At 44.8% G+C, this 25,866-nt stretch overlaps 1 protein-coding gene across 1 annotated transcript in view; it reads left to right on the top strand.

Moving 5' to 3' along the window:
* The window catches only part of LOC147749084 (retinol dehydrogenase 7-like), a 54,711-nt gene extending 34,088 nt beyond the window's left edge, over positions 1-20,623 (top strand). Inside the window, exons 3-5 of the mRNA XM_086965962.1 lie at positions 6,707-6,965; positions 14,359-14,522; positions 17,724-20,623. Of these exons, the coding sequence (XP_086822088.1) occupies positions 6,707-6,965; positions 14,359-14,522; positions 17,724-17,938 (638 nt within the window). The 3' untranslated portion in view covers positions 17,939-20,623. The remainder of the gene's footprint in view (positions 1-6,706; positions 6,966-14,358; positions 14,523-17,723) is intronic.
* Positions 20,624-25,866: the final 5,243 nt, after the last annotated feature.

Here is a 25,866-nt window from a genome sequence, read left to right as displayed (position 1 = left end):
TAAAATGCCAAGAAAGGAATTAGTCAGAGAGTTGTGAAGAAAACACGAGGAAGCTAGTTGACGTTGCTTTGAAAGAAGGGCCAAAATATGTAGCGCTGTTATTCAGGAAGCGCCAAAGCACGATGAATCATGAGCCAAGATGACAGTAGCGCTGAGGAGAAAGTCGTCGTAGTACTGTGTGAAGAAAGTAACCAGAGCGCTAAACTTAACAATGCTCGAAATTTGAGGCAGTGACAGCACGTATGGTGAGGCGCATTGCCGAAGGCAAGCGAGAGAAAGCACAATCACGTCATAAATCAAAACCGCTATGAGAGTGGTTCCGTCAGCGGTGATATAAAATGGCGGGCGCAATCTGTCTGAGGAGCGCTGCACTCACGTATGCCAAAGGAGCCTTGTAGACGACAGCAGCAAGGGAAACGAGGGTTCCTAGTATCGCCCCTCACATTCCGACGTCTTCTCTCCAAGTGTAATGCAGCTACTGCGTGCAAGAATCACGCCGGGCCTCCCGTTATCCGTGCCTCCCAGAGAGAGCTACGGAAAAGCCGCCATCATCGTCGGGCGCTAGCCACGCCCCCCCAGTTATAGATTTCTTACCTTGGAATAGATAACCAGCAATACCAACCCCGGAGGTGGGTCTGCGAACTAAGTTCACACCAGAAAGTCCTGGATAACAGAACGGCCAAAGAAGCCGTCTCTCTGGACTTGGCTGTCCAGGAAGTGATGCTTCCTGAGCGTGTGCAGCGATGCCCACGTAGCTGCCTGACAGACAGTAGCAGTCGGTAGTGGGAGTGCTGCCGGGCGGTGACGTGGGGCGGGGGAGGGGCAGGGCGGGGGTAGTAAACCACGGAATAGGGCCAAATACTCCCACTACCGACCGCTACTGCTGACAGATGTCATTAAGAGGGACTCCCCGTCCCAAAGTAGTAGTAGCTGCCCTCACCCTAGTGAAATGGGCGCGGAGCCCCACTGGAGGCTCCTTCTTTGCCAAAGAATAGCAAGCTTTGATGCACAGAATGACCCACCTGGAGATGGTCCATTTGTGCACAGCCCGACCATTCTTAGCGCCCACATAACCAACAAAGAGCTGGTCGTCCACACTGAATTGTTTGGTGCGATCCAAGTAGAAGGAAAGTGCACGTTTTGGATCCAGACGGTGGAGCCTCTCTTCCTCTGTTGAAGGATTTGGAGGGGGAATGAAGGTGGGCAAAGTGATGGTTTGGCCAATGTGGAAAGAAGTAACCACCTCAGGAAGAAAGGAAGGTTTAGTTCTGAGGATGACCTTGTCCAGATGAACAGCCAGAAAGGGAGGCTTGGAAGAAAGAGTTGTAGCTCATTTTCCCTGTGCACAGAGGTGATGACCACCAGAAAGGCAGTTGTCAAGGTTAAAAGCCTGAGAGGACAGTTATGCAGTGGCTCAAAGGGAGCGCACATAAGATAGGTAAGAACCAAGTTCAAGTCCCACTGAGGCATTACGAAGTGAACAGGAGGAAAAAGATGAGTAATGCCCTTAAGGAAACGATTTACAACAGGGGACTTGAAAAGAGAAGGCTGATCAGGAAGCCTATGGAAGGCTGAAATGGCAGAGAGATAGCCCTTTAGAGTGCCCAGAGCAGAGCCCTGCTGGGCCGAAGAAAGAAGGAACAAGAGAACCTCAGAAAGAGGGGCGGAAAGGGGATCCACAGCCTTTGCTGTGCACCATGCCACAAATTTGTTCCATCTGCAAGAGTATACCATCTTAGTGGAGGGACGCCTGGCTGCCAAGATTACATCACAGACTTCAGGAGGCAGGTCAAACACCGTCAACTGCTGCCGCTCAATCTCCATGCAAGTAGGTGGAGGCTTGACAGGTTCGGGTGGAGGACCGTCCATCGCTGCTGCTACAGAAGATCCTCCCAAAGAGGCAGTCTGATTGGAGGATCGTGGCCATGTGTTTCAGCTCGGGATACTAGACTCTTCATGCCCAATCCCGGTCCACAAGAATGACTTGGGCCCGGTCGCGCTTGATCTTCTTTAGCACTCTGGGCAGAAGTGGTATAGGCGGAAAGGTGTATAGAAGACCGCAACTCCACTTGCGATGAAAAGCATCGCCTAGCGAGTGCCGCCTTGGAAATTCAAACGCGCAGAATTGCTGACATAGCACATTCTCATCGGTGGTGAAAAGATCTAACCAAGTCTCTCCCCACTGCTAAAAGAGACCTTTTACTACCTCCGAGTGAAGACGCCATTCGTGATCCATCATGCACCTGCGGCTGAGTTCTTCCGCCCTGGCGTTCAGTGAACCTGCCAGGTGTTGAAACACCAGGGATATGCCCTGAGGTTCCATCAATGTCCAGAGGCGGAGGGACTCTTGCCATAGGGTCCATGACCCCACCCCATCCTGTATGTTGCAGTACCACATAGCGGTGGTGTTGTCTGTGAACACCTGCACTACTCTTCCCAGGACAGAGGGATGGAATGCTTTGAGTGCAAGACGGATTGCCCGAAGCTCCAGAAGGTTGATGTGGAGCCCGGGCTACGCCGGAGACCAGAGGCTTCTGATCCCCACCTCTCCCATGTGGCCACCCCATCCCAGAAGGGATGCGTCTGTCACCACTGTGTGTTCTGGTTGGGGAAGGGAGGGGGATCTGCTATTGACCCAATCCTGGTTCGTTAGCCACGACTGCAATTGTCGTGCAGTGCCCTTCGAGATCTGGACGTAATCGGACAGATTCTTCTGATGCTGCGCCCACTGGAACTTCAGGTCGTACTGCAGAGCTTGCATATGCCACCTGGCATGATCTACCAGCAGGATACAGGAGGCCATGAGGCCCAGCAGCCTCAGGGTCATCCTGACCAAAACCTGAGATAGAGGCTTAAAGATCGAAATCATAGCCCAAATATCCCGGACTCGCTGTTCGGGAGGATAGACCCAAAAATGCATCTTGTCCAGAACCGCGCCGATAAAGAGGAGCTTCAGAGAGGGAGTTAGGTGTGACTTCGGCATGTTGATGGAGAACCACAGCGAATACAGGAGGTAGGCCAAAGTCTGGAGATGGGAGACAACAGCCTGGGGCGAGCCTGCCTTTAACAGCCAGTTGTCAAGATAGGGGAAGTCTGGAACCCCTGATCTGTGCAGATGAACTCCAACCACTGTCATCACTATCGTGAACACCCGAGGGGTGCTGGTAAGGCCAAAGGGGAGCACAGTAAACTGAAAGTGTTCATGGCCTACCGTGAACTGTAGGTAACGCTGGTAGGCCAGCAGGACGTCCTGCAAGTCCAATGCTACCATCCAGTCTCCAGGGTCGAGGGCAGACAGGATCTGAGCCACGGTCAACATTTTGAACTTCTCTTTCCGGAGGAAGCGGTTGACATCCCTGAGTTCCAAGATAGGACGCAGGTCTTTGTCCTTCTTGGGCTCCAGAAAGTAGTGGATATAGCAGCCACGACCTACTTCTGGGACAGGAACTCGCTCGATGGCACCCTTGGCCAGGAGTGCCGAAACTTCCTGTTGGAGGAGGGCCAGATGATCCTCCGACATGCGATAGTATTGAGGTGGCATGGATGGAGAGATAGTCTCGAAGGGGAGGGAGTAGCCCCTTCGGTCTATTTGCAAAACGCACCTGTACAACGTGATGGTACACCAGTGGGGGAGGTGATCGCGAATCCTGCCGCCCACTGGTAATTGTTGGCCCTTAAAGGTCAGACTAGGAGGGTTTGGAGGCTGCTGCAGAGGGGGCTGTGGTGGACTGGCCCACTTGCTGGCCCCCAGAACCACGGCGTTGGTTCCCACGTCCTTAGCCATGCAGGGGCTGAGCACCTTGCGCTGGCCTGTGGCTCAGAGTGGGACATGGCGGGGCACCCCTTCCGTAGCCACGAAAAGGGAAAAAGCAGACTGCGCAGGGCGGGTGGTGGAGAGGTCCAAGGACCTGGCCGTAGCCCAAGAGTCCTTACAGCGCTCTAGCGTGCTGTCTGCTTTGTCACCGAATAGGCGACGGCCGTCCAAGGGCATGTCATAAGAGTGTATTGAACATCCCCGGAAAAACCAGTCGACCTCGACCAGATGTAGGGTTGAAGGGCGACCGACGTGGAAATCGTCCTGCCTAATGAATCGGCGGTATCCAGCCCACAGCGGATGGTAAACTTCGCTGCGTCTCTCCCTTCGGCAACTGCTTGAGAGAGTACAGCCCGGGCCTCCTTCCAGGCACTGAGGCAGCACTTGCACAACTGTATCCTACACGGAGTGGGTGTAAATGCCCAACAGACATGCAGTGTTTACCGACTGCAGTCCCAAGCTGGAGGAAGAAAACATCTTCCTAAGATGGTCCAGCTTGTCTGATTCCCTATTTTGTGGAGCGGTAGGGAATGCACCCTTGGAGGTGGAGGTTTGGACCACCAAGCTCTCAGGGGTGGGATGTTGGGATAGGAAAGTGGAGTCGCCCGGGCCGGGCGGTGGCGTAGAGCAATCATCCTATCCACAAGAGCTCCTGTGTTGGGCCTGGACGAGGTGCCCAAAAGGATGTCGGTCAGGGCTTCATTAAAAATGGCAGCAGGGGCTCCGAAGAGCTCGCCGCCGGTTGAAGCACTTCTGTCAGGAGGTTAGTCCTAACTGCCACCGTAGGTAGGTCGAAGTGGAGAGCCTTGGCCGCCCTACGCAACACCACAGCATAAGACGCCAAAGTCACACCTAACTCTGTAGCCACCGTAGGAGGAGACAACATGTCAAGATCTGGTGAGGTATCCAGACCACTGGCTTCCCCGAGTTCCTCTCTCCAGTCTGGTTCATAACCCAACTGGTCAGTCAAAGGGTCTCCAGACCCCTCCCAGTCCTCCTCACCTTCCTCTGGCTGCTAATCTGGTCTCAAAGAGCCAGCGTAGAACAGAGGCACAAAAGTTCCCGCAGGCATCCAATCAGGCATTGGTTGACGCCATTTCCGGCTCCATGTCTACCTTGAGGTGGAGGCCGGGGTTGATGTTGGCTGGGGACACAGCCGACTCCGGCTGCGGACGTGGTGCCGGTGGAGTTGGCGCCGGTGGAGGTGTTACAAGGTCGACAGGCGCTGATCCGGATCCAGGCCTGGATTCAAGTTGACCCTCCGGTGCTGAGGCCAAAGCTGCCAGTGTCGAAGACCCAGGGCCCCCAGCCAAGTCCACGGGGCCCTAATACGCGTCAGCGGATTCGGGCTGCCCAAAGATGGTGTGCACCGCTTTGTAAAATTGACAAAGCTGGGCAGGGGTTGGTCTGGTCCCGGAAAGGGGGGAAAGCCTGAGTCGACCCATCAGGCTCCGCATGCTGAGCCGCGGGAGGAGCAGCACCCGCATCCCTCTTAACGCCGGTGGACGGACAGGAAGAAGTCGAAGAGCATGATGCTTCTTCAACTTTTTCTTGTGCTTTGACTTACCTGACCCTGAGTGCGAAGACTTGGAAGAAGAATGATGGTGACTGACGGTCCTCGAGAAGCTTTTGGGACTGCTCCTGCAAAGACTTCAGATTCATGGTACGGCAGTCGGGGCATGACTTGGGGTCATGGTTGCGCCCCAGGCAGAAGAGGCACACCCCGGTGGGGATCCGTCACCAACATCAGTCGGTGACAGGAACCGCAAGCCTTGAAGCTGGGCATCCCTCGTCCACCAAAAGGAGATGGACTCGAAAACGATGTCGACAAAAGTCAAGAAAATGTCAGTCATAACAGTGACTGGAGGTACCGGTCTCTCCGGATCTGCACTAGCTTGCACGGAAACAGAAAGAACTAAAGTCAGCGAGCGAGGGCGGCGTCTATGTATCTACCGCAAGTACATCCTGGCGACCATGATGCTGACGATGAATGCAGAGTCCCCCCACGCCACCTTCCAAGTGCAGTGGTACTGCTGACGAAAAACTTTCAGGATCCAGTCTGACGCCTGGGGGTAATTCTAAGGTAAGGAATCTATAACTAACTGTTTCTTTCAGATATTACCATTATTGCCATCTACAATTTTATGTTTGTATGCCCGCCCAAACCTTTTCCATACATAGCTGATCTTAGGGATTTGTAGGATAAGCTGACTAATAGAGGAGCCGGGGCAAACCTTGCAAACCAAGGCTTCGCCTCCTTCATTCCTGTTTCCCCATATATACTTAAAAAATAAATTTACATTGTGTTCTTCTTTCGGCCTTCTCTCACACAAATACACACAGGAATATGTCCGGTGTCTTGCCATCCTCTCACACTGCCCAGGGGTTCTTCCTTTCTCACTGTTCCTAATTTCAGAAAAATGTAGCACGTAGGGGGAGGGGGAATGGATAATTTTGGGCCCAATTCCTCTTGTGATCTGTTATTCTCCACCACAGTTTCGGAGTCAAATTTCTTACGTGGCTGCCATTGTGATAAATTAACTAACAATGTAATACATGCATAAATTACACATTAATGAACACTGGCATTTGCCTTACTAGAGTTTTAAGTTTAGATTAAATGATGCCATCTTAGAGCAATTCCGAAGTTTTTCTTAATTGCAAAATCATACATGGATTTGAGATTTCCTGACACCTAGGCCGCAGAAAGGCCAGATAGACTACTATAAAGAAAGACCTGTGAGCCTTATTGACTTACTAAGATACAATCTTGTTGGGAAATCTCTGTTGACCTTTAAAGAGACACCATCCTTTTAGGAAAAGACCACCTCACCTTTAGGCCTACCTATTCTTGATTTCCCTGTTTATAATCCGTGTCTTCCTTCTTTGCAGGTCTCTGGGGCTTAGTCAATAACGCTGGCATTGCCCAGCCTACTGCACCTAATGGGTGGCTGAAGAGGGAGGACTACGCACGGGTTCTGAATGTCAACCTGCTGGGGACTATCGACGTGACCCTGAAGCTGCTGCCTCTGCTGAGGAAGGCCCGGGGCCGGATTGTCAATGTTGCAAGCATCATGGGGCGAGTCTCCTGCTCTGGCGGAGGCTACAGCATCTCCAAGTTTGGAGTGGAGGCGTTCTCCGACAGCCTTAGGTGAGCAAATGCTCGTGATTATGGCTCTCACTTTTCCTGTAGAGAGGGCCTAGTGTGATGCAGGAAGCACCCGAGTCTGGAAAGTTCTGGAGTGTTGACAGTTTTTGAAACAAGTTGTGGGACAGTGCGGTCTAATAAACGTTGTTTATTATGGAACTCAGACAACTTTAATTTCACCTGTTTAATTTTCCCAATTTTTTAGCTCATATTTAAGTCATTCGCTCTCAGCTTCACTTCTAAAATTGGGAGCCCATAGCAAGGGCGGCTCTAGGCTCATTGCTGCCCTGTGCAGGGAGCATAGGTAGGGGGCCCCCGGAGGAACACAAGCGCTCAGGCCAGTGAAGAGGGGGGGTTCAGGGTGTTTGGAAGTGGAACAGAGCCGGAGGCCGCCAAATACCTGCCAGGGGCCACTTCGTAAATGTGTATCGCTCCTCAGAGGTTTATTATATTAAGGATATATATTGGCATGGCGGCCCCTGGGGTTGGGTGGCCCTGTGCAGGTGCACAGCTTGCACATGCCTAAGGCCGCCCCTGCCCAAAGAAACAGACTCGATACAAGCATTAATCACTGTGTATCCTAACTAGACAATTAAAAACTGGAGAAGATATGTAAGGAATAATTTCGGCAAAAGCTGTGAACACCTGGCAGTGGAAATAAAACTATTAACCAGTAGTTGGCTGAGTATGTCAGATGCTTTGGATACCTTAGCCAATTAGAAATAAATAAATGCAATCAATTTAAAATGATGTTGAGAGGCCGAGGAGTTGTTTGGATGACTCCAGTTCATGTTGACCAAGTTCAGGATATAGTGGCCCTGGCAGCAAGCTTCACAAGAGGGAGGAACTGAGGGTGGAAGCGGTAGAGTGAAACTTAGGTATTCTGGCTTTAGTGAGAAGGTAAGGGAAAGCATTAACTGTGGCTCAGGGAGGTAGCATGTCCGATCTCCCGCACACATAGTTAAGCTAGCCTATAAGGAAGTCTTTAGAATGCCCAATAGTCTGTTGTGATGGCTAGCCTACATAAGCAACACGTCTTGGACTAACATTGAGACACTGAGATCCAACAAAGTAAAGCAATATGGGTTTCCAGAGATTTAGCTCACAAACACACTCCTTACTGAAATTAAAAAGATAAACCATGTTCCTGTGGTTTCAGACATATTCTATGCCAAAGGCTGCATATCCTTAAGACCAATGAATGAAGGAGGCACATCTATCTAGAAAGTCCCAGGAAACATAGGGGAGTTGTTTAATCATCCTTGCAACAGAATGCAATAAAACAGGTCGTAAACTGTCCTATAAATATTAGAAAAACTTAGAAGCTCGTGAAAGTAGATTTTGGAGCAGGGGGTGTGGAAGAGGGACATTTTCCAAAAAAGGGAGGCGTGAAGCTAATAAGTTTGATATTCAAGCCTTTCTGGGAAGACTTGTCACGTGAGTCAATAATCTTGTAGGCGGTCTTGCGCTAATAAAGGACCTCATGACTCCTTGCCTAAGAAGACAGGGCATCTTCAGTGGTCATCCTTGTTAGGTTTCCCTTATCCCTCTGCCCTTGTCTTCTGCATATACTGCAACTCTTAAGAATCAGATTGGCTGAAAGGGATTCCGTTTTTCACTCAGACGTGAAAAACCAAAGACAAAAGGATGCCTCCCTGTATATCACCTACATTTTGATCTCTTTTTTTGTCATGGAAGTAATATACTTCCAATCCATGGAAGCAAGCCGACTTGAAATGGAATGACTTTCTACTTGGTGAGGATGGAATAATACAACTTCCTCTCCAGCAATGTTATCTAAAAACCAGGTGATGGGTCAGTAGGCGTATCTCAACCAAAATGGTTGTGGGGCTAAAAATCAACATTAGGGAGAAGTGACAATTCTAAGGAAAGTCACCCTTAGAAATCCAATGTCGAAAGAGCAGGCTGCCTGACAAGAACTGGTCTGATATGTAAACACAAGATATTTTGTTCCTCACTCAAGGAGCTTTCCCCTCAAACAAACCGGATGTCAAACCAAGAACATGATATTAGCAAAGTGAAAAAATAAGATTCTACACACTCTCTTAATAATCATCTTCTAAAATATAGTAGTTCCTGAGCTTTGCTACAGCCATTCAGCCCCTCCTGTCTGAGAGTAACTGAAGATCAGTTTACCAAGTGTAGGTCTTCAATACTGTCACACCTGAGGATGGCATCTGTTTTGCTACTGCTACACACAAAACATGCTTAGATGGATTCTATTTTTGCAGTAAACAGGACAATGTCGCAGACCTGCTTACCAGTGTTGGGGTGGCGTCTGAAGCAGGTATCAGTGGAGAAGAAGGTAGACTAATTAAATAAGTTGCTTTAGGTGGAAAAGGGTGCATACCAGCTACGGGCGATACGCAAAGTTTGGCGGTGCCAGTGCGCCACACATTTATTTGTGTGCCCTCCATATACAATATCTAGCTGACCACTGTAGACTAAAGTGTTCAACAACCAGCAAGTGAAGCAGTCACTTCTGGCATAAAGGGAGCCACAACCAAGTCTATGGCTAGCAGTTGTGGTTTAGAATATGGAGATACATTGTTGATGCTGCATAAAAAGTATAAAGGGAGAGCATTAAAAACATAGTTTCATTGGTAAAGCAATTTTAGAAACCTATGATAAGGATAGGTCCTTTGAGAGTTTGATGTTCTAACTGAATAATGATTTCTTGCTCTTGTTGTATGAGTGGTAGGTTCAGCATCAGGGGTGTGTGGGGGGTGGCTGGTGGCTGTATAGCTTGAACCTTTCCAGAGCTCTCCCTAGCGAGAGACACTAGGGCTGCGAGCGATTTTACTGGCTTTTACTCTTTGGCATATGTACTGATGATTTCATGTGAAAAACGGCAAAAATAGTGTTTTTACGATTTTTTTTAATTGGGGGTTCTAAATTGTGATTTTAGCTGGGGAATTGAAATAGGCACACTGACACCTTCTTTCACGCTGTATTTTCTTTGCCCTGCCTCGCCCAGCCGTCTTTTGGGAACTGCTGTTTGTGGCGGTGGGCGCCATCTTAGGTAGGGCTGGGGGTGCGCTCTAGTCGCGCCGCCCTCCCGCCCTCCCAGGCTATTTAGAGCCGGCCTCTCAAGCCCTCGCTGCCTTTCCAGAGCTCTCCCTAGCGAGAGACACTAGGGCTGCGAGCGATTTTACTGGCTTTTACTCTTTGGCATATGTACTGATGATTTCATGTGAAAAACGGCAAAAATAGCGTTTTTACGATTTTTTTTTATTGGGGGTTCTAAATTGTGATTTTAGCTGGGGAATTGAAATAGGCACACTGACACCTTCTTTCACGCTGTATTTTCTTTGCCCTGCCTCGCCCAGCCGTCTTTTGGGAACTGCTGTTTGTGGCGGTGGGCGCCATCTTAGGTAGGGCTGGGGGTGCGCTCTAGTCGCGCCGCCCTCCCAACCTCCTCACACACTATATAATGTGTATTCCGGCCAGACGGCGCAGCGGGCTGGCGCAGCGGGCGCGCCGGATGCGCGCCGAAGCCGCGCCGAAGCCAAGCCCGTCTGCGCCCGTCCGAGCCTGGACCGAGCCCAGGGCCACCCCCTATACTTCTCTGGCGTCATCAAGGTTAGTTTATACTGCAATTGAACTGCACAACTTAAACAACACTTTACAGAAGGCGCATGTTCCCCCCACATGCTTAACAGCTGATCCCATTGGAGGGCCATTTCTATGCACTCTGTGTACACATAATAATTCGATAACTCCAACTCCAAAACCCTAGAAACTGATACATGCTGCACTAGTTAATGTCCGCTCGCTTCCTTGCCATAGAATTGACATACTAGAGTTACTTAACACTTACGCTATCGACCTCCTATTTCTTACCGAAACTTGGGGAGACGATGCATCAGGACCTGATTTCAAGGCTGCTATGCCAGAAGATTATTGTGTCCACAGGCAGGACCGCATCTCTGCCCATAAAGGCGGAGGGATTGCAATAATATATCGCAACAGCCTCCGCGTTAAAGCTATTGATTTAAAACACAGGAGCTGTGAGGCGCTTGCCTTTACGGTCACTCTTACTACTAACCAAACATTCACAGGCACTCTTTTGTATCGACCTCCAGGCTCTCGTTCGATTTTTCTCTCACAACTTCATCAACTGAGTGAGTTAGCCGCAGACCACAAACACTTTACTATTCTGGGAGATTTTAATTTTCATCTCGAATCCCTGTCAGATAGAGACACTGACCAGCTTATTAATGACCTTCTTTCTGTAGACCTTGAACAACTGATAACAGCTCCAACACACAAAGCATGACACACGCTTGATGGCATTTTTACTAATAACCCCTACATTATCATGAATAAAATACTTCCCTTAACATGGTCTGACCATTTTGCCATTCTATTCGATATTCAAATTAAATCAACAGCATTTAAAAATACATCTCAGAACCCTCATCTTATCACCAGAGACTGGAAAAATTTAGATTATAATCAACTCACACAGACTCTTACTGATGCTTTCATGGGTATAGACATGGTAACTGACTCTAATATTGCAGCTACCACATACACTTCTATTCTGGAGGGGGCTTTTTCTACATTAGCTCCATCCAGAACATCCAAACATAATAGGAAGACCCCTTTGGCCCCATGGTTTACAGAAAATCTTAGACTTCAACGACAACATTGTCGTAATATTGAGCGCCATTGGCGCAAACATTACAACCTATCAGACAAAGCAACATATAAAGCTGCTCTTCATAATTACAAGCAGAGCATAGCAACAGAAAAAAACATCTACTACACCACTCAAATAGATCAAGCTAGAAGCAGCATGAAGAAACTGTTTGAAGTTGTAAACCACCTCGCCGAACCACCCAACCCTCTTACTGAAACATCACAAACTCTTTGTAATGTACTGGCCGATTTCTTTTCTGAAAAGGTCACATCTATATTCAAAGATTTTACCCCAAATTCTGACATTACTGATTCTTCTAACAGTCGGATAAATCCCACCTCGACAGCTTTAACGGAATTTACCAGAATAAACCCTCAACTCATTTATAAATTAATTCAGTCAATTAAATCCGGTTCTCCATTGGACCCTTGCCACCCTTCCATACTCAATACTATTCCTGACATAATTACTAAACCACTGACACATATCTGTAATATTATGTTTTCTACAGGTTCTTACCCTACAATTTGGAAAAACACCATAATCAGGCCACTCCTCAAAAAACCTTCCCTGGACCCCTTACTGCCTTCCAGCTATCGTCCTATTGCTTCACTGCCATTCCCAGCTAAGATCTTTGAATCTGTCATGATCAAACAACTGTCTGACTATATTCAAACTAATGACCTGTTAGATGACACCCAGTTCGGCTTCCGACAAGGTCATGGAACAGAGACTGCCTTGATTAAGGCGGCAGATGAAATAAGGGCCACGATGGACAAGGGTGGACAGGCTGTCCTGATTCTGTTGGACTTGTCGGCGGCTTTCGACACGGTCGATCACTCTACTTTGATCGGCCGTGTCGAGGCCATTGGTATCAAACATAGAGCCAAAGATCTTATCACATCCTTCCTGGCTGACCGCAAGCAGGCAGTCAAGTTAGGTACTTTCACTTCACCTACTTTCAGCCTTCCGTGTGGAGTCCCTCAGGGTTCCTCGCTAAGTCCGACCCTTTTTAATATCTATGTTTCGGACTTAGCGAGGGTAATAAAAGAGTATAACATCAACCTAACAACTTACGCCGACGACACTCAGTTGGTATTATCCATACATAAAAATGGACCTAATGTTGCAGCAAACTTCAAGGACGGTATGAGAGCCATTAGCAGTTGGATGGCCTCCAACTGCTTAAAACTTAATTCATCTAAGACGGAGGTCATGCTCTTTGGAAGTATTCAACCTTTGTGGTCCCCTTTATGGTGGCCAGAGGAACTGGGAACTCCACCTCAACCGGTCAGCAAAGTCAGAAACTTGGGAGTAATATTTGATGACAAACTCCTGTTCCATCATCACGTGAACGCTGTAGTATCATCATCTTTTAACATCTTAAGGAAAATAAAGAAACTTCTTCCATATCTTCCTATAACTGCAGGCAAAACACTTATATCTACACTGGTGTTTTCACGTACTGATTATTGCAATGCCCTCCTCCTCAATGCACAAAAAAAGGTTATTTCCAAATTACAAATGATACAAAATGCTGCTGCCAGAGTCTTATTGACCATTCCTAAATACAGCTCGGTCTCTGGACATCTGGATCAATTGCACTGGCTTCCAGTCAGAAGTCGCACGAAGTTCAAGGCCCTTTGTATTGTCTACAAGGCAATAAACAACACGGGACCCAAATTCCTTAAAAATTCCTTTAAGCCTTTGGCAACTCTCAGAACGCTTCGTTCCAACACGGCTCATCTGCTGCAGATACCCAGAACAAAGAAAGTTAACTGGGGAGACAGATGTTTTACTATAGCTGCTGCTAAATTATGGAACTCCCTCCCTCTTAATATAAAAACCAGCCCATCTCTGATTGTCTTCAGAAAGCAACTAAAGACTTGGTTGTTCTCTCAACGACATGACTAACTATAAATCAATCTAACTTCTGCCTAGAGATCTAACCACCGGTATCAGTTCCTAGCCCCTAGCGCCGAGACACCCACGGGTAATTGTAGCGCTTTAAAAATTGCAAAAATAAATAAATAAATAAATAAATCTTTCCTTTGCCTATACTAGCATAGGTGGAACATAGAAACATTTATTAATGTTATAATGAGCTTCACATTCTAATATAGACTAAGTCTATATTTTGTTGGAACTCAAGAATAATGGTCATTTGGTGTCAAAATAGTTCAGACATAGTATTTGTTTAATGGCTGAGATATTTCCTTATGTTGTTTTCAAGATATATCATGAACTGTACTCACTGTAAAGACATAGAAATCTGACAAGTCTCAGGCAGACATTTCAATTGAGAACATTATTTGATTTGAGTTTCTGCTGCCAGTGGTTGGCATGAAGACAGACAAGACATTAGGAGAAAATGATCCATTGAATGAACAGTGCGCGCTCTCCAACAGTACACATAAGGCAGTTCTGTAGTACCGAAAGAGAAATTTACTAAAACTGCATAAAGCTCTAGAGCACCTGCTGGAAGCTGCGAGAGAGAACTTCAAACCATTGGCTTGAATCTAATCCATCACACTATAGATGGAGGCATCAAATATCAAAGGTAGACGAGTTCTGTGTGGAACACATCTACCTTTGATTCCAGTAATCTTTGGACTATTGCTTGCACATGTCACCATTACACATCGGAATGCGTAATTATACACTATTACTCCCAAGAGCACAGATGTTGCGTATGAGATTTAATCGTTGAACCCTTGTTCCGTTCTGCAGGAGGGAGCTCAGTGCATTTGGTGTGAAAGTCTCCATCATCGAGCCTGGTCATTTCAAAACCCCCATCATGAACCCGGAGTCTGTTGTCAAGAACCTCCAGTGGGTCTGGAGCCGCGTGCCTGAGGAGATTAAGACGACTTATGGAGAGCACTACCTCAATGCCTGTGAGTTACCAGGATAGAACAAAACAGATGCCAGTACTGAAAATCACTTAAGTATTATTCCATCACCGGAACCAAAGCAAATTTGTCCAAGGTTCCAAGAAACATTCATTTCTCAAAAGAAAATTATTATTTATGTATTTATTTATTTATTGTTGTGAGTGACCAGGAGGCTTTTTTTAGTGTGATCCCTTAGATTGCATGTGAAAATGAATGTGACTTCTTTGAATGCACCAAGTAGGTTTTATGAGTTCTGCATTTGCATATGATGCTGAAGTTCAACTCAGAGGATGACTGGGGAGGCTTTGAGCTCTTTGGGTGAATGGGTGAATGACTATGTACCTGATGTACCCCAGGTGCATGATAGGGGGGTTGTGAGCTCTTTGGGTGTTTTAAAAGGGGATCTAAGATCTTTGGGTGCACAATAGTTTGAATGTGGGCACTCAGTGTGCACAAGATGGCAAATGTCAGTTCTTTAGGTGCATAAAAATGTGATATGAACTGCTTCTCAGGTGACGGTGCTGTCTTGGAATGCACAAGAAGGGCAAATATTTGCATTACTGTTTCATGAGAATGTGAACGCCAATCGGGCAAAATACATTAATTGTGGTTTTCCTGTGCATGAGAGCAATTGTGGGCTCAGGGTGCACTGGAGGGCCAATTTGTGTTCCTGGTGTGCACAGAGGTGTGAAATGTAAGATATTTATGTTCTCAAAAAGTTGACTGTGAATTATTTGGCCACATGCGACTGTGAATGTAAACTCCGTTGATGCAGTAATGGGTGAATATGTGCTCTTGGGTACAATGAGATGGTGATTACAAGTTCTTCTGATGCAAAATGTCTTACTTAGGAGTCTTTTAGGTCTTCGAGATGATGTATGTGGTCTCTTTGGCTGCATAAGAGGGTGAACATAGGCTCTTCAGGCACACAAGAGGATAGATTGTAGGTCTTTTGCTACATAAAATAATGTGAGCCCAATGTATATATTACTGTAACGATGAGCTGTTCGAAAGAGAAGGTCATGCGTACTATTCGGGTGCTTGATGTTGAGAATGTGAGACCCAAAGTGTCAGTGTGGAATAAGTCTGATCTACAGGTGCATAAGATTGACTGTGCATTCTTAAAGTGCACAAATAAGTGAATGTGAGCTCTTTGGTTGTATGAAGGCCAGTACTTTGGGCAACTGAGACACTGAACCCAAGCACTTCAGATACATGTGTATGCTTCAGGTGCGTAAGAGGATTAATGTTTGTTCTTCAGGCACACAAACTAATGTAAGCCCTTTGTGTGCACACATGGATGATTGTAAGGTCTTAACGTACACTAAACGGAGAATACTAGCTCTCCCTTTAGATTACATGAAATTGTGAACATGACCAGGTAGGGTGCATGAAATAATGAATGTGGGCACTTACCTTGCAAAAGACTGTTAATGAGCTGTGCGCTTGCAGTCTCACAGTTATGTTTGTCAGTGCTGCCTGCTTTCCTGATATAGTTTGCCAGAGGCAAGCCCTCTAGTTTGTTCTAGGTAATACAGAGGAAGGGCCACAAACACCATACTCTACCTGCTCTCATGATGTCTACGGGGTTTCCCAATCCCCAGTCCACGCACGCCCTAGTGATTCAGGGGGACCCAGGCATCAGAAGTTCCTCGCTTTCATGAGCGATAGAGGCTGACACAGGCATAACACTGGGTAATGCATGCTTACTTGATGTATGATGTGTGAGACACCAAACTAAGTTTGAAGTTATGATTCAGGCAATAAACGTTGTGTGCTCTAGTCACTCAGAGTGACACTGTCCTCAGACTACTTCATCTCCTGAAATATACAGGACTAGCGGCCCGCCCGACCTTGTCCGGGGATGAAAATGAAAGTCTAGAAAGTTCTTTTTTACCTGTGTAGTAGAGCACGGCATACACAGTAACGCTAGGTGTCCATTGCAGCCGAACATGTGCCTCCGCTTGTCTAGCCAGTGTGAGGAAGCGCCATAGTGATAGGTGCCTCTGCAGCGCCAACGTTTAGCGTGTGTGGATGCAGTTTTGCCCCTTGGCCTCATAGTGTCCAACAGCCGTCACGCGATTCTGTACGTGTGTCACCAACAGTCCGTTACTTTTTTAATAGCGCCCCAGCGCTCAAGCGCCTCTGCACCCGCAGATGAATGCACAGATGTTTTGTCTGTGTGGGCGCTCAGAATCTGTCAATTGTTTTGCTGAAGGCGCTGAAGGTGAGCGTGTGCTCTGCTGTTTTGTGACCTTGCCGCGGGAGGCGAACGTGTGTGTCCGCTCCCGCCGACACCTATGATCGGTCCTTGCATGCACAATACGCACTCCACAAACACGGCGTGGTGCACTTAGATGCCACACAGCGCGTCTACGTCAAACGCCCCAGAACGCTATCCCCCCGCACGACACGCCCACTGCAAGCATACGGCCATCGCTTTACCGCACAAGCCCACGCCCACAACCGACTACTTTGTCCCTAACGGTATTTTTCCTTTGTAATGTATATGTTGGGCTGGTGTATAGCCTATGTCCATCTGCTTATACTCACCTTTCCAACGCTGCATGCGGAGCTCCAGTTGGCGCTGTGGTTCCGGAGCTTACCCGCCTCAAAGGTTTGGTCTCTCTCTTTATTATATTAGTATGGATGAGAAAGGCATGAAACATTGTATGCTCTTTGAGTCAAGATGTCAAAGTAATCAAACAGTGTTGTAGCTTTATGCAGCTTGAGAGGGGCTTGAAACTGTGTATGCTACTATGATATTCAATGTCACAAGTATCAAAGCCCACATGTTTTTGGGATGCAGAGTTCAACAGGCATAAAACTGTACATGTTCTCCTTCTATAGGATGTCACAGGACCCAAACTGCTCCTTATCTTGTAAGGATGATGATAGATGGGCTTCAAACTGTGGTTGCTCTCCTAAGTTACAGTGTATCAAGCATGGAACTGCACATGCTCTGAAGATAAAGGCATACATGGAAATGACACTGCTTGTATGTAATAGGGTGAGGTGACACAGTCATTAGGGTATTATTGCTCACCAGCAGAACTGCCCATAAACATGAGTCCCTGCACCTAGGGGAAAACAGAAGCGTTGTTAGGTATTAATACACCGCACACTGTACGCCAGACTGTTTCGTGGCACTGTAAACTAGCAAAGGCGAACATAAGTGAAACTGATTTTTCCTTTCATCCACAGATTGTGAATATGCCAGGACTTCCCTTACCAGTGGCAGCGAGAATCTGACCCTAGTGACCAACTGCATGGAGCATGGGCTGACGGCGCAGCACCCCCACACTCGCTATTCTGTCGGCTGGGATGCAAAATTCTTCTACATACCACTTTCTTATTTGCCAACGGCCTTAGCGGACTTTTTGCTAACCCCTTCTGTAAAATCTATTAAGAGGAACTGACCTTGAGTCACCAGCATGGGATATCCAAAGCCACCCTCAAATAACTAAGACTCAGCAGAGAGGTTTGAGTGTGTAGAGCATTCTGGAATAGGGTGTTGCCTCCAGACACCAGCCTGAAATGTGACTAACCCTGCCTCATCTTTATGAACCTTCAGACCCTTCAGAAAAAGTGCTGTCCATCCATAAGCATGCGCATACTTATTCACTGCACCTCTGTTCTAATTACCTTGGATACTAACATCTGGATTGTAATATTTTAAGTAAGGAAGCGTGCACCCGTTTTTGCTCCTGAGCTGCCAACTTTAAACTCTTTGTAGAGCCAATCAGGAGTTAGATGTCACATTTGCATCATGAACTTTAAACTATGTACAAATTAGATCACAGTAAGTTGCGGGGACAAACTAGCTGGAGTTCAGTATTTATTAGGGAGGGGATGTTGTCTATGAGATAGGTTATCATCTTTGCAACCAGAAGTCGTTCTGTCTCTCTATGTGGACACATACCTTGATGCTGGTCAAATTATTAGCTGCCTGTACCACTGCTTGAAATTTGGAAGCACCTTGACATGGATTAAGTGCTGGTAGTTTGTGCAATATAAAAAAAGGTCAATTTACTAATGATGCCTTGAGGAAATGGCCTTCTAACTATGATATTAAGAGACGGAATTTTGCTTTACTTCATATAAATATTTTACACAGTAATTTTTCTCACTGTCACTCGCCAATACAATTCTACATTAATAATATTGGCCTTCCCCACCTTAGACTGTATTCTATATGCTATACCTAGGAAAGCTATACTACCCATGTTGAGAAACAATACGCTGTCTGTAATAAGAATCATATCAGGTGCTATATCTTGAGAAAATTAATAAAATATGTCTTTTTAAAAAAAAAATCATTAATATTGTTGGATACTTCAAAAGACATTGTGTTGCCAACGACAAATAGGTTTGATGAAACCCATCCCAAAAAATGATCGCAATATTCAGCATTCCCTAATTTGTGAAATGTTACCTGAGCAGTGCCCTTCAGCATGAACACAACTTCTCATGTCTTTTTGGTTCCTTCGTTGGTTGTGGTGGCTCATGATTCGCAACTTTTTGTTGCAGATCAACAAAAAGATCTAAGTTACTTTCTTTACGTAACTATTGGAAAACTGAATGTGAATATAGATATTATAACCCCAAGATAACATTGAATGATACCAAAAAGCAAAAATGACAAGTTTTTGAATAATAAAAGTAGATGGCAACGCCAACAAAAACAACAAAAAGCAAAAAAGAAACATCCGCCATCAGTCATTCATTCAAAAATTTGACATAGTGCCAGTTTGATAGGAATCACTCACTGGAAACGGCAGGTGCAGCAAATGGCACACACAGGTTACTTTCTTAAATAGTACTGCAAAAATTAAACTGATAAATGAGAAATAATTGACAAATTCTCATAACATTGATTCATAATAAAAACAGAAGTGCCAAATTAAGAGCAACAATGGACAAAAGCAGTTAAAGATTTTAACAGAATCATCAGTGGAATATGTTTGTTAGTTTAACTGGTTTTGTAATCCTGATGTATAATCGAAAGGCTCCCGAAGGAGTCATTTAGAGAAAGAATTTGATGAGTAAATAACTTATAGTTGGTGTCAAATCAATCCAATAGTTTTGGAAACTGTAAATGTTTTGCAAATATTAAAATGGTCTACTTCAAATCCTTAGCTGGGCAAAACATAGCATTATTCTAAAGAGAGGTAAAATCCGCTGGAATAGCATTAGTAAGTGTTGATGATAGTAAAAACATGCATGTTCTCTTCTTTAGAATCTTTCCTTAGCATGCTCATGTGCGAAATTATTGTAAAGACAAAACAGTCTGGAATAGATCAAACCTTTGACTCCTTCATTGTACAGACACCTTGGTCCACATGCCTACCCACCATACAGCAAAAAAATGCAGAATGTATAACTTCATCACAGCCACTAGTTGAGTAGAACATTCTCTAGACAATTGCCAGAAGGACTTGGGGTTTGTCTCTGCAAATCTTGCATCTCTCCTCCCTCCCCATGCAACCGTGCTAAAAAAAACTGTGGTGTTTTCTCATCTGTACTTGACTGTCAGGTTGTACCCCACCCTCCTCTGCTCTCTGCCTTTTGTAAAACACTCCATGAATTTGTAGGACGGACAATAAATAATATTGCCTGTATATGGTAAAGCTGGACCCTAGAAAGCTTACGAAGAACAGAACTATACCTTCAGTCAAAAAGGTGAATAGTTTAAGGTATCCTCAGCATATACTAGTCGCGCCTGCTGTTAATACAGAGATATGCAGGTTTATTTACAAGTGCTTTTTGGTGTGAGTTATTTGAAGCAAGCGGATGGCTAGATAAAAAGCCACCAAAATTGGACTCATTGTTTACTGAACTTATGAAAAGCTGTACTACAGAATGGGATATTAAGTTTAGGAGTGTGTATTGTGGTAAAATTGAATATATGTAGAAGCCACCTAAACAAATTACATCTAGTGACGCATTTATATTGTATATAGAATTGAAGGAATGTACAACTGTAATAGTGACACTTCAAATCGGTACCTAGTGATACAGTACTAGTGCACGAGATAACGCTCAAAGACTAGCTATGCTTCTTTATTTTTTATCTTTCAGATAAATTAAAGGATTTTCCATTTAACTAACTAGTCTTACGTGTATTTATTTTGCATTAGCCTACCTAAACTTAGCTTTGTTCTCTTTTAGATAGGAGGCTGTTTGAGTGCCTACTTCCAGTTTGCATGGACAACTAACTTAGGTCTTAGGTAACTGCTTGTCGTATTAGATTTCAAGTGACATCATATAGCAGAATCACATATATAACAGTATCAATTTGAATCCTGCTATTCAGACATCCCATACTTCTAATGTAAGTAAATAATGGATTTTAACATAGCCAAACCTTTCGATGTATTTAGGTATATATGGTTGTCCATTTTAGTTCATTCAAAAGAAGCTATTTAATGTAACATTAAGACATTTTATTGGTTTGCATTAGAATTACGGTTAGTTTCATGTAATGTATTTAATGTGAGGATAATTACATATTTAAGAATAATTCAGATTATGAATGACTATTTAATTTCCAGTGTATCAGTGGTTCACAATTTTTGTCATTATCTAAAATTAAATTGATTAGTATTATAAATATTTCCCATTTCATAGTCCTCTTCAATTTAATGTAAATATTCCTATATTTAAGTACTTAACATATGTTAAGGCTCTCATTTGGTGAAATTTCATACACAAGTTAAAATACATAATTATGTAATACAGTTAAGGGCTAAAGTTCCCTATTTATGATGTAATGTAATGTAAATTAATTTGCGACATTTGTTAGGATTTGGATTAGTATAGAAGTGATGAGTCAAATTAATCCTAGTTTCAATGTTAGAGATAAGGGGTGAAGATAGGAAAGTAAAGCTATGCAGGAGTATTCCCTGACAAAGTAATGACAAACATCTCTTTTAAATACAGCACAGCTCAAAGATTTGGATTGTTTTGCTACACTAGAGAATCAAATCTGTGATGACATTGCACTTTCAAACGTATTTATGACTCATTAAATATTTGTGTTCTTCATTCCGGGAATGGCCAGTTAAGTAATTCCTGGATATTGTATGCAGCGCTGACAGGTTAGCATGTGGGGCAGTTTTGTGTTGGAAATGTAGATTCATGGCTGCATGTGAACTGCTGCTGTGAGGCACACAATGTGGCACAGAGTATATCATATCCATACATTTTTAAAAACTCAAATCCAAACATACCACATTCATATATTGTAAGATATGAATTGACTTATCTGTGCTCGAGCAGCAACAAAAGTGGAAGATGGCTGCCGGTTCTAAGATTAAATGCAAGTTCAATGTTCTAGAATTTTTATAGTGTTCTGATTCTAGTGTTTGTTGCTGCTGTGTTTGAGAGCAATAAAGGTAAGATGCATAATATTAGCCTCCGGGCCTTGCAATAAAATCAAATATCACCTGGCCAACGCTAGGTGCTGCACACATACCTTCACGCGCTCCTTAACACTATCCTTCCCGTAGTCACGCTAAATGCGTTGCCAATTTCAACTTGCAACAATAGCAGTGGCCGATTGGCTTTGTAAGGTGTTCATGCCGGTGGTGTGGGTGTCACATGTTTGGGAGGCATACTGGAGAAAGCACTGTAGAGGTTGTCCAAATGTAGAGCACATTTTGATCTATTCAATGCAAACCATTTGTTTTGGTGCCCAAGCCTATTTTCTGTCCCTGTCCCACCCAGGGTAAAATAACGGTAGAGACCTCTGCTTGCTGCAGATGAACAAAGCCTGTGATGTTTGCATGTTTAAAATGTTTGTTAATGGACATCTGTTGAAGTCACAATGTCAGCATAGGCAGAAGGCCATGTTGACAAAAGAACACGAATTTGGCAATCACAGTGAACTTTGCAATCACAGTGAGCCCTTGCAGTGCCAATTCACTTTAGATGAGGTATCATAATTAAAAAAGTGCCCTCTTGTGGCCATTTTCAAAATTATACTTCGCCCTAAAACACCTATTCTGTCTGCATGGAGTCCAAGAATCTGTTATCTTTGTAAATTTTCATTTGACTTTGCCTAAACGAGTAGATACATTGGAAATTGTGTAATTCCTCCATAAAAGCAGAATTTCCAGCATCAGTGCTTACTGATTGATCAGCTTTTCAACTGGTAACATTCACAGATAGCGAAAAAAATTAAATTTTGATATGAAATTTAAACAAGGATTTTTCTCAGCTAACTATGAAACTTATTTGAACAACATTCAGTAAATACGTTCTCTCTGTGTATTTAAATCAAAATCATACATCATAAAAGAAATTGGACCTACTGTTCCAACCCAAAAAATGTACAAGACTCAATTAAAGCAGTAATAACAGAAGATATAAAATCATCAGCTTTATTATTAACATCACCTACAATAAGTAATTGTGAAGTGGAAAGAGCTGTCCCGCCAATGACATTGGCCAGATCATTGCAACACTAGTTGCAAGATAGGAGGATGGGTAGAGGGGTGCGATAGACAACCACCCCAGTAATCAATAATGTGGAAATTGGGGCAAAATGAAACTCCATTATTTGTAACAAAAAAAAACCATTTACCACATTCTGTCAGCATTTGAGATGCTAGTGAAAATGGCTGCCACACCAGCACCTAGTTCACATCAGTCTACATGTCAAATTTGGAAGAATCATACACCGCCATAGGGATTCCAGGAACAGATGTATCATGGAGCCAGGCCTTCATTATAAATAATAAGTCATAATTAGATTCAAGGATGAGTTAATGAATTTCCTCTCTGTGTATAGCCACCGATCTGGTATTAAGAAGGAGGCACTGTACATCATTGGGGAGGCAGAAGTCAACCTGGTAGCGCGTTAAGTGTTAAGTGATTTAAATGACTAAGGACCTGATCATGATGGTGGTCGTACAAGCACCGGACCACCATCGTTGCAGGATGGTAAGCCCCTGACTAGTAGTCGACACTTCCATCCAACATATTATTATGTGACTGCCCTGTATGCGATCATAAACATGGGTTTTTCCATTTGCGGTTTGTGGTGCGGCCTGGAAAAGGGCAACACATGACATCTGGGACCGTGCCTTGTTCAAAGTGGCAAGTGGGGTACCCGACCAACTGCTCTTGTTTCAGTTTTTCTTGGGCTAAAAGATGGTGCCTCCCACAAGGGTCGAAGAAAGCTTACACCATTTGTGGTGCCCTGTTGGCACAGCGAACAGTGTGCCGGGACAGCTGTCACAAGTCTACATCCTGATGATTTTTGATGGAAAAGGTGGTTTGGGAAAATGGATAGCTGGGCTATTGCTCTACTTGCCGTTACAAACATGACCCCTAGGCAGCAATCACATCCATTGGGCCCTGTTGCAGGACAAGAGGAAGCTTGGCAGCTAATTCCTGACTGCGCATTGAACAGGCTGCTGGGTCAGCTATCCTGAGGCCCACAGGTCCTTGAACCGCTACCTTTGGTTATGCAGGGCCAATATCAAATTGTGCTGCAGTAGCCTTCACAGAATTCTAACAGGATGGTACTGGTCATTTTTCTTGAGGCCACGGATTACATGTACTGCGACACAGAGGATACCTTTAGAATGGGCGAGTGTGGAATCTAGGAATCCACAAACCATAAATGCTGTCTGGGATTGAGCTTTAGATATTTGCTGGACATCTATGTCTGGATTAGATGCAGGTAGTGTTTGAAACGCTAGAGGTCTATATCATCAGCATATTGGTAAATCTTGCTTCTGTTACCTGTGAGTAGAGACCAAGAGGGCTCCATGTAGAGGCTGAAAATGGCAAGAGACAGTGTGGAACCCTGAGGGAGACTGCATGTGATCAGGATCAATTGAAACCTGAAGTGCCCATGGTATAAACTGGTGTTAATTGGAAAAGTAGGAGTAGAACCAGTGAAGTATATTACCAGTGAATCACATTCAAGACTCCAGAACAGATGAAGGCGTGATGGTTGAGTGCGTGGAAGGCAGCTGAGTGGTTCATCAGTATCAAAGGCAGCTGTTCTCTTCATCTGTGGTCAGGATGGCTTTGTCTATGATATGTTAGGTAGTGGTCTCTATGCTGCAGCGCAATCTTGAGTCAAGTTGGTAGCTGTGAAAGAGGTGGTCAGCATAGATGTGATTTTGGGTGGATCGGACACTGTTTTTTATGATGATCCTGCTGATGAAGAGCAGGTGAGTGATGCGTCAGTCAATGGCAAGGTCATAATGGTCTATTATTGTAGATGATTCTAGGACTCTAGTTAATGTTCCCGATTTCATGTCCTTATGTGGCTATATCAAATCATACCCTTATACAGGCATAAGAATCATACCCATATTAAGACATAGCCAATGCAGTCCAAATACGGCAAGGCTACTTCCATAGACTCCTAGAAAGCACAAAGTGTTGTTGAACAAACCAAGCCTCCAGCAGCCCGGGAATTCCCCCTGCTTCTGTATTGATTTGTCCTAAAACTCCTGGAGTCCTGAAAGAACTATGAGTTCTTAGTGACGTCTTATGTCCAAACTTACGTCAAATTTGGCACCTTCCATGTATAAATATACCAGCATCTGCCTTAAGCAACACACAGTGGTTTGGAGCAGATCGGCTATCTACTTGGCCGACGCCCTGCTGATGCGAGTGCCGAAGGAAGTCGACCCTCCCAGCTGACACACTGAAAGAGACACTGTCTTTTCTCCTGCTGAGAAATCCAGCTCCAGTGTTTCCCGGTCACCCTCGCGGGTTGCTGGGAGATCGAGTCCTCAGAAAGAGATACAAGACCTCCTTCATTCTATAACCAAGGTACGGGGCTGATTAGACCCACAGAGAATTCTTGATTCAGATTCTTGGCAAAAACTGTAACTCATCTACTCCTTCCCTGTACTAGGCTTAGGTTTAGGTTAGGTACACTGGGGTAGGCGTATCTTAGAAACACCAGTTGAGTACGTTTAGTCATTATTTTATCGTTGTATGTATTTTATCCATTTTAAGTATCTTATGGCTTAGAGACCATATAAATGCTTTTACAGTATTATTTCATAATACTTATTTTACTGTAGGCACTTTACTTTATGACAAGTATTGCAATTGTGGCAATTCACTTCTCTTGCATGAGAAAGTAGACTGCTCAATAAATAACCCTTTTTTTGAAAACGCCCGTCTCTCTATTTCCCTGCACTTCTGGTGAAACTAAGCATGTACGATTGACTGAGTGAAATAGCTATCTATTGTTTCCGCGACATATACTCCTTATTCTGGGGCAGCAAAGTTGTCATGTTTATGCGGTTGTCAAAAACTAATCCCTTCTTGTCTATCCAGGAAAGTTAACACCTTCTTGTTTACTCAAGAA

The sequence above is a fragment of the Lissotriton vulgaris genome, chromosome 1_1 (genome assembly GCF_964263255.1).
Source record: "Lissotriton vulgaris chromosome 1_1, aLisVul1.2, whole genome shotgun sequence".
In the NCBI taxonomy this organism is placed as follows: domain Eukaryota; kingdom Metazoa; phylum Chordata; class Amphibia; order Caudata; family Salamandridae; genus Lissotriton; species Lissotriton vulgaris.
Note: the sequence above shows the minus strand (reverse complement) of the source record. Positions and strands in the feature narration are given on the sequence as shown.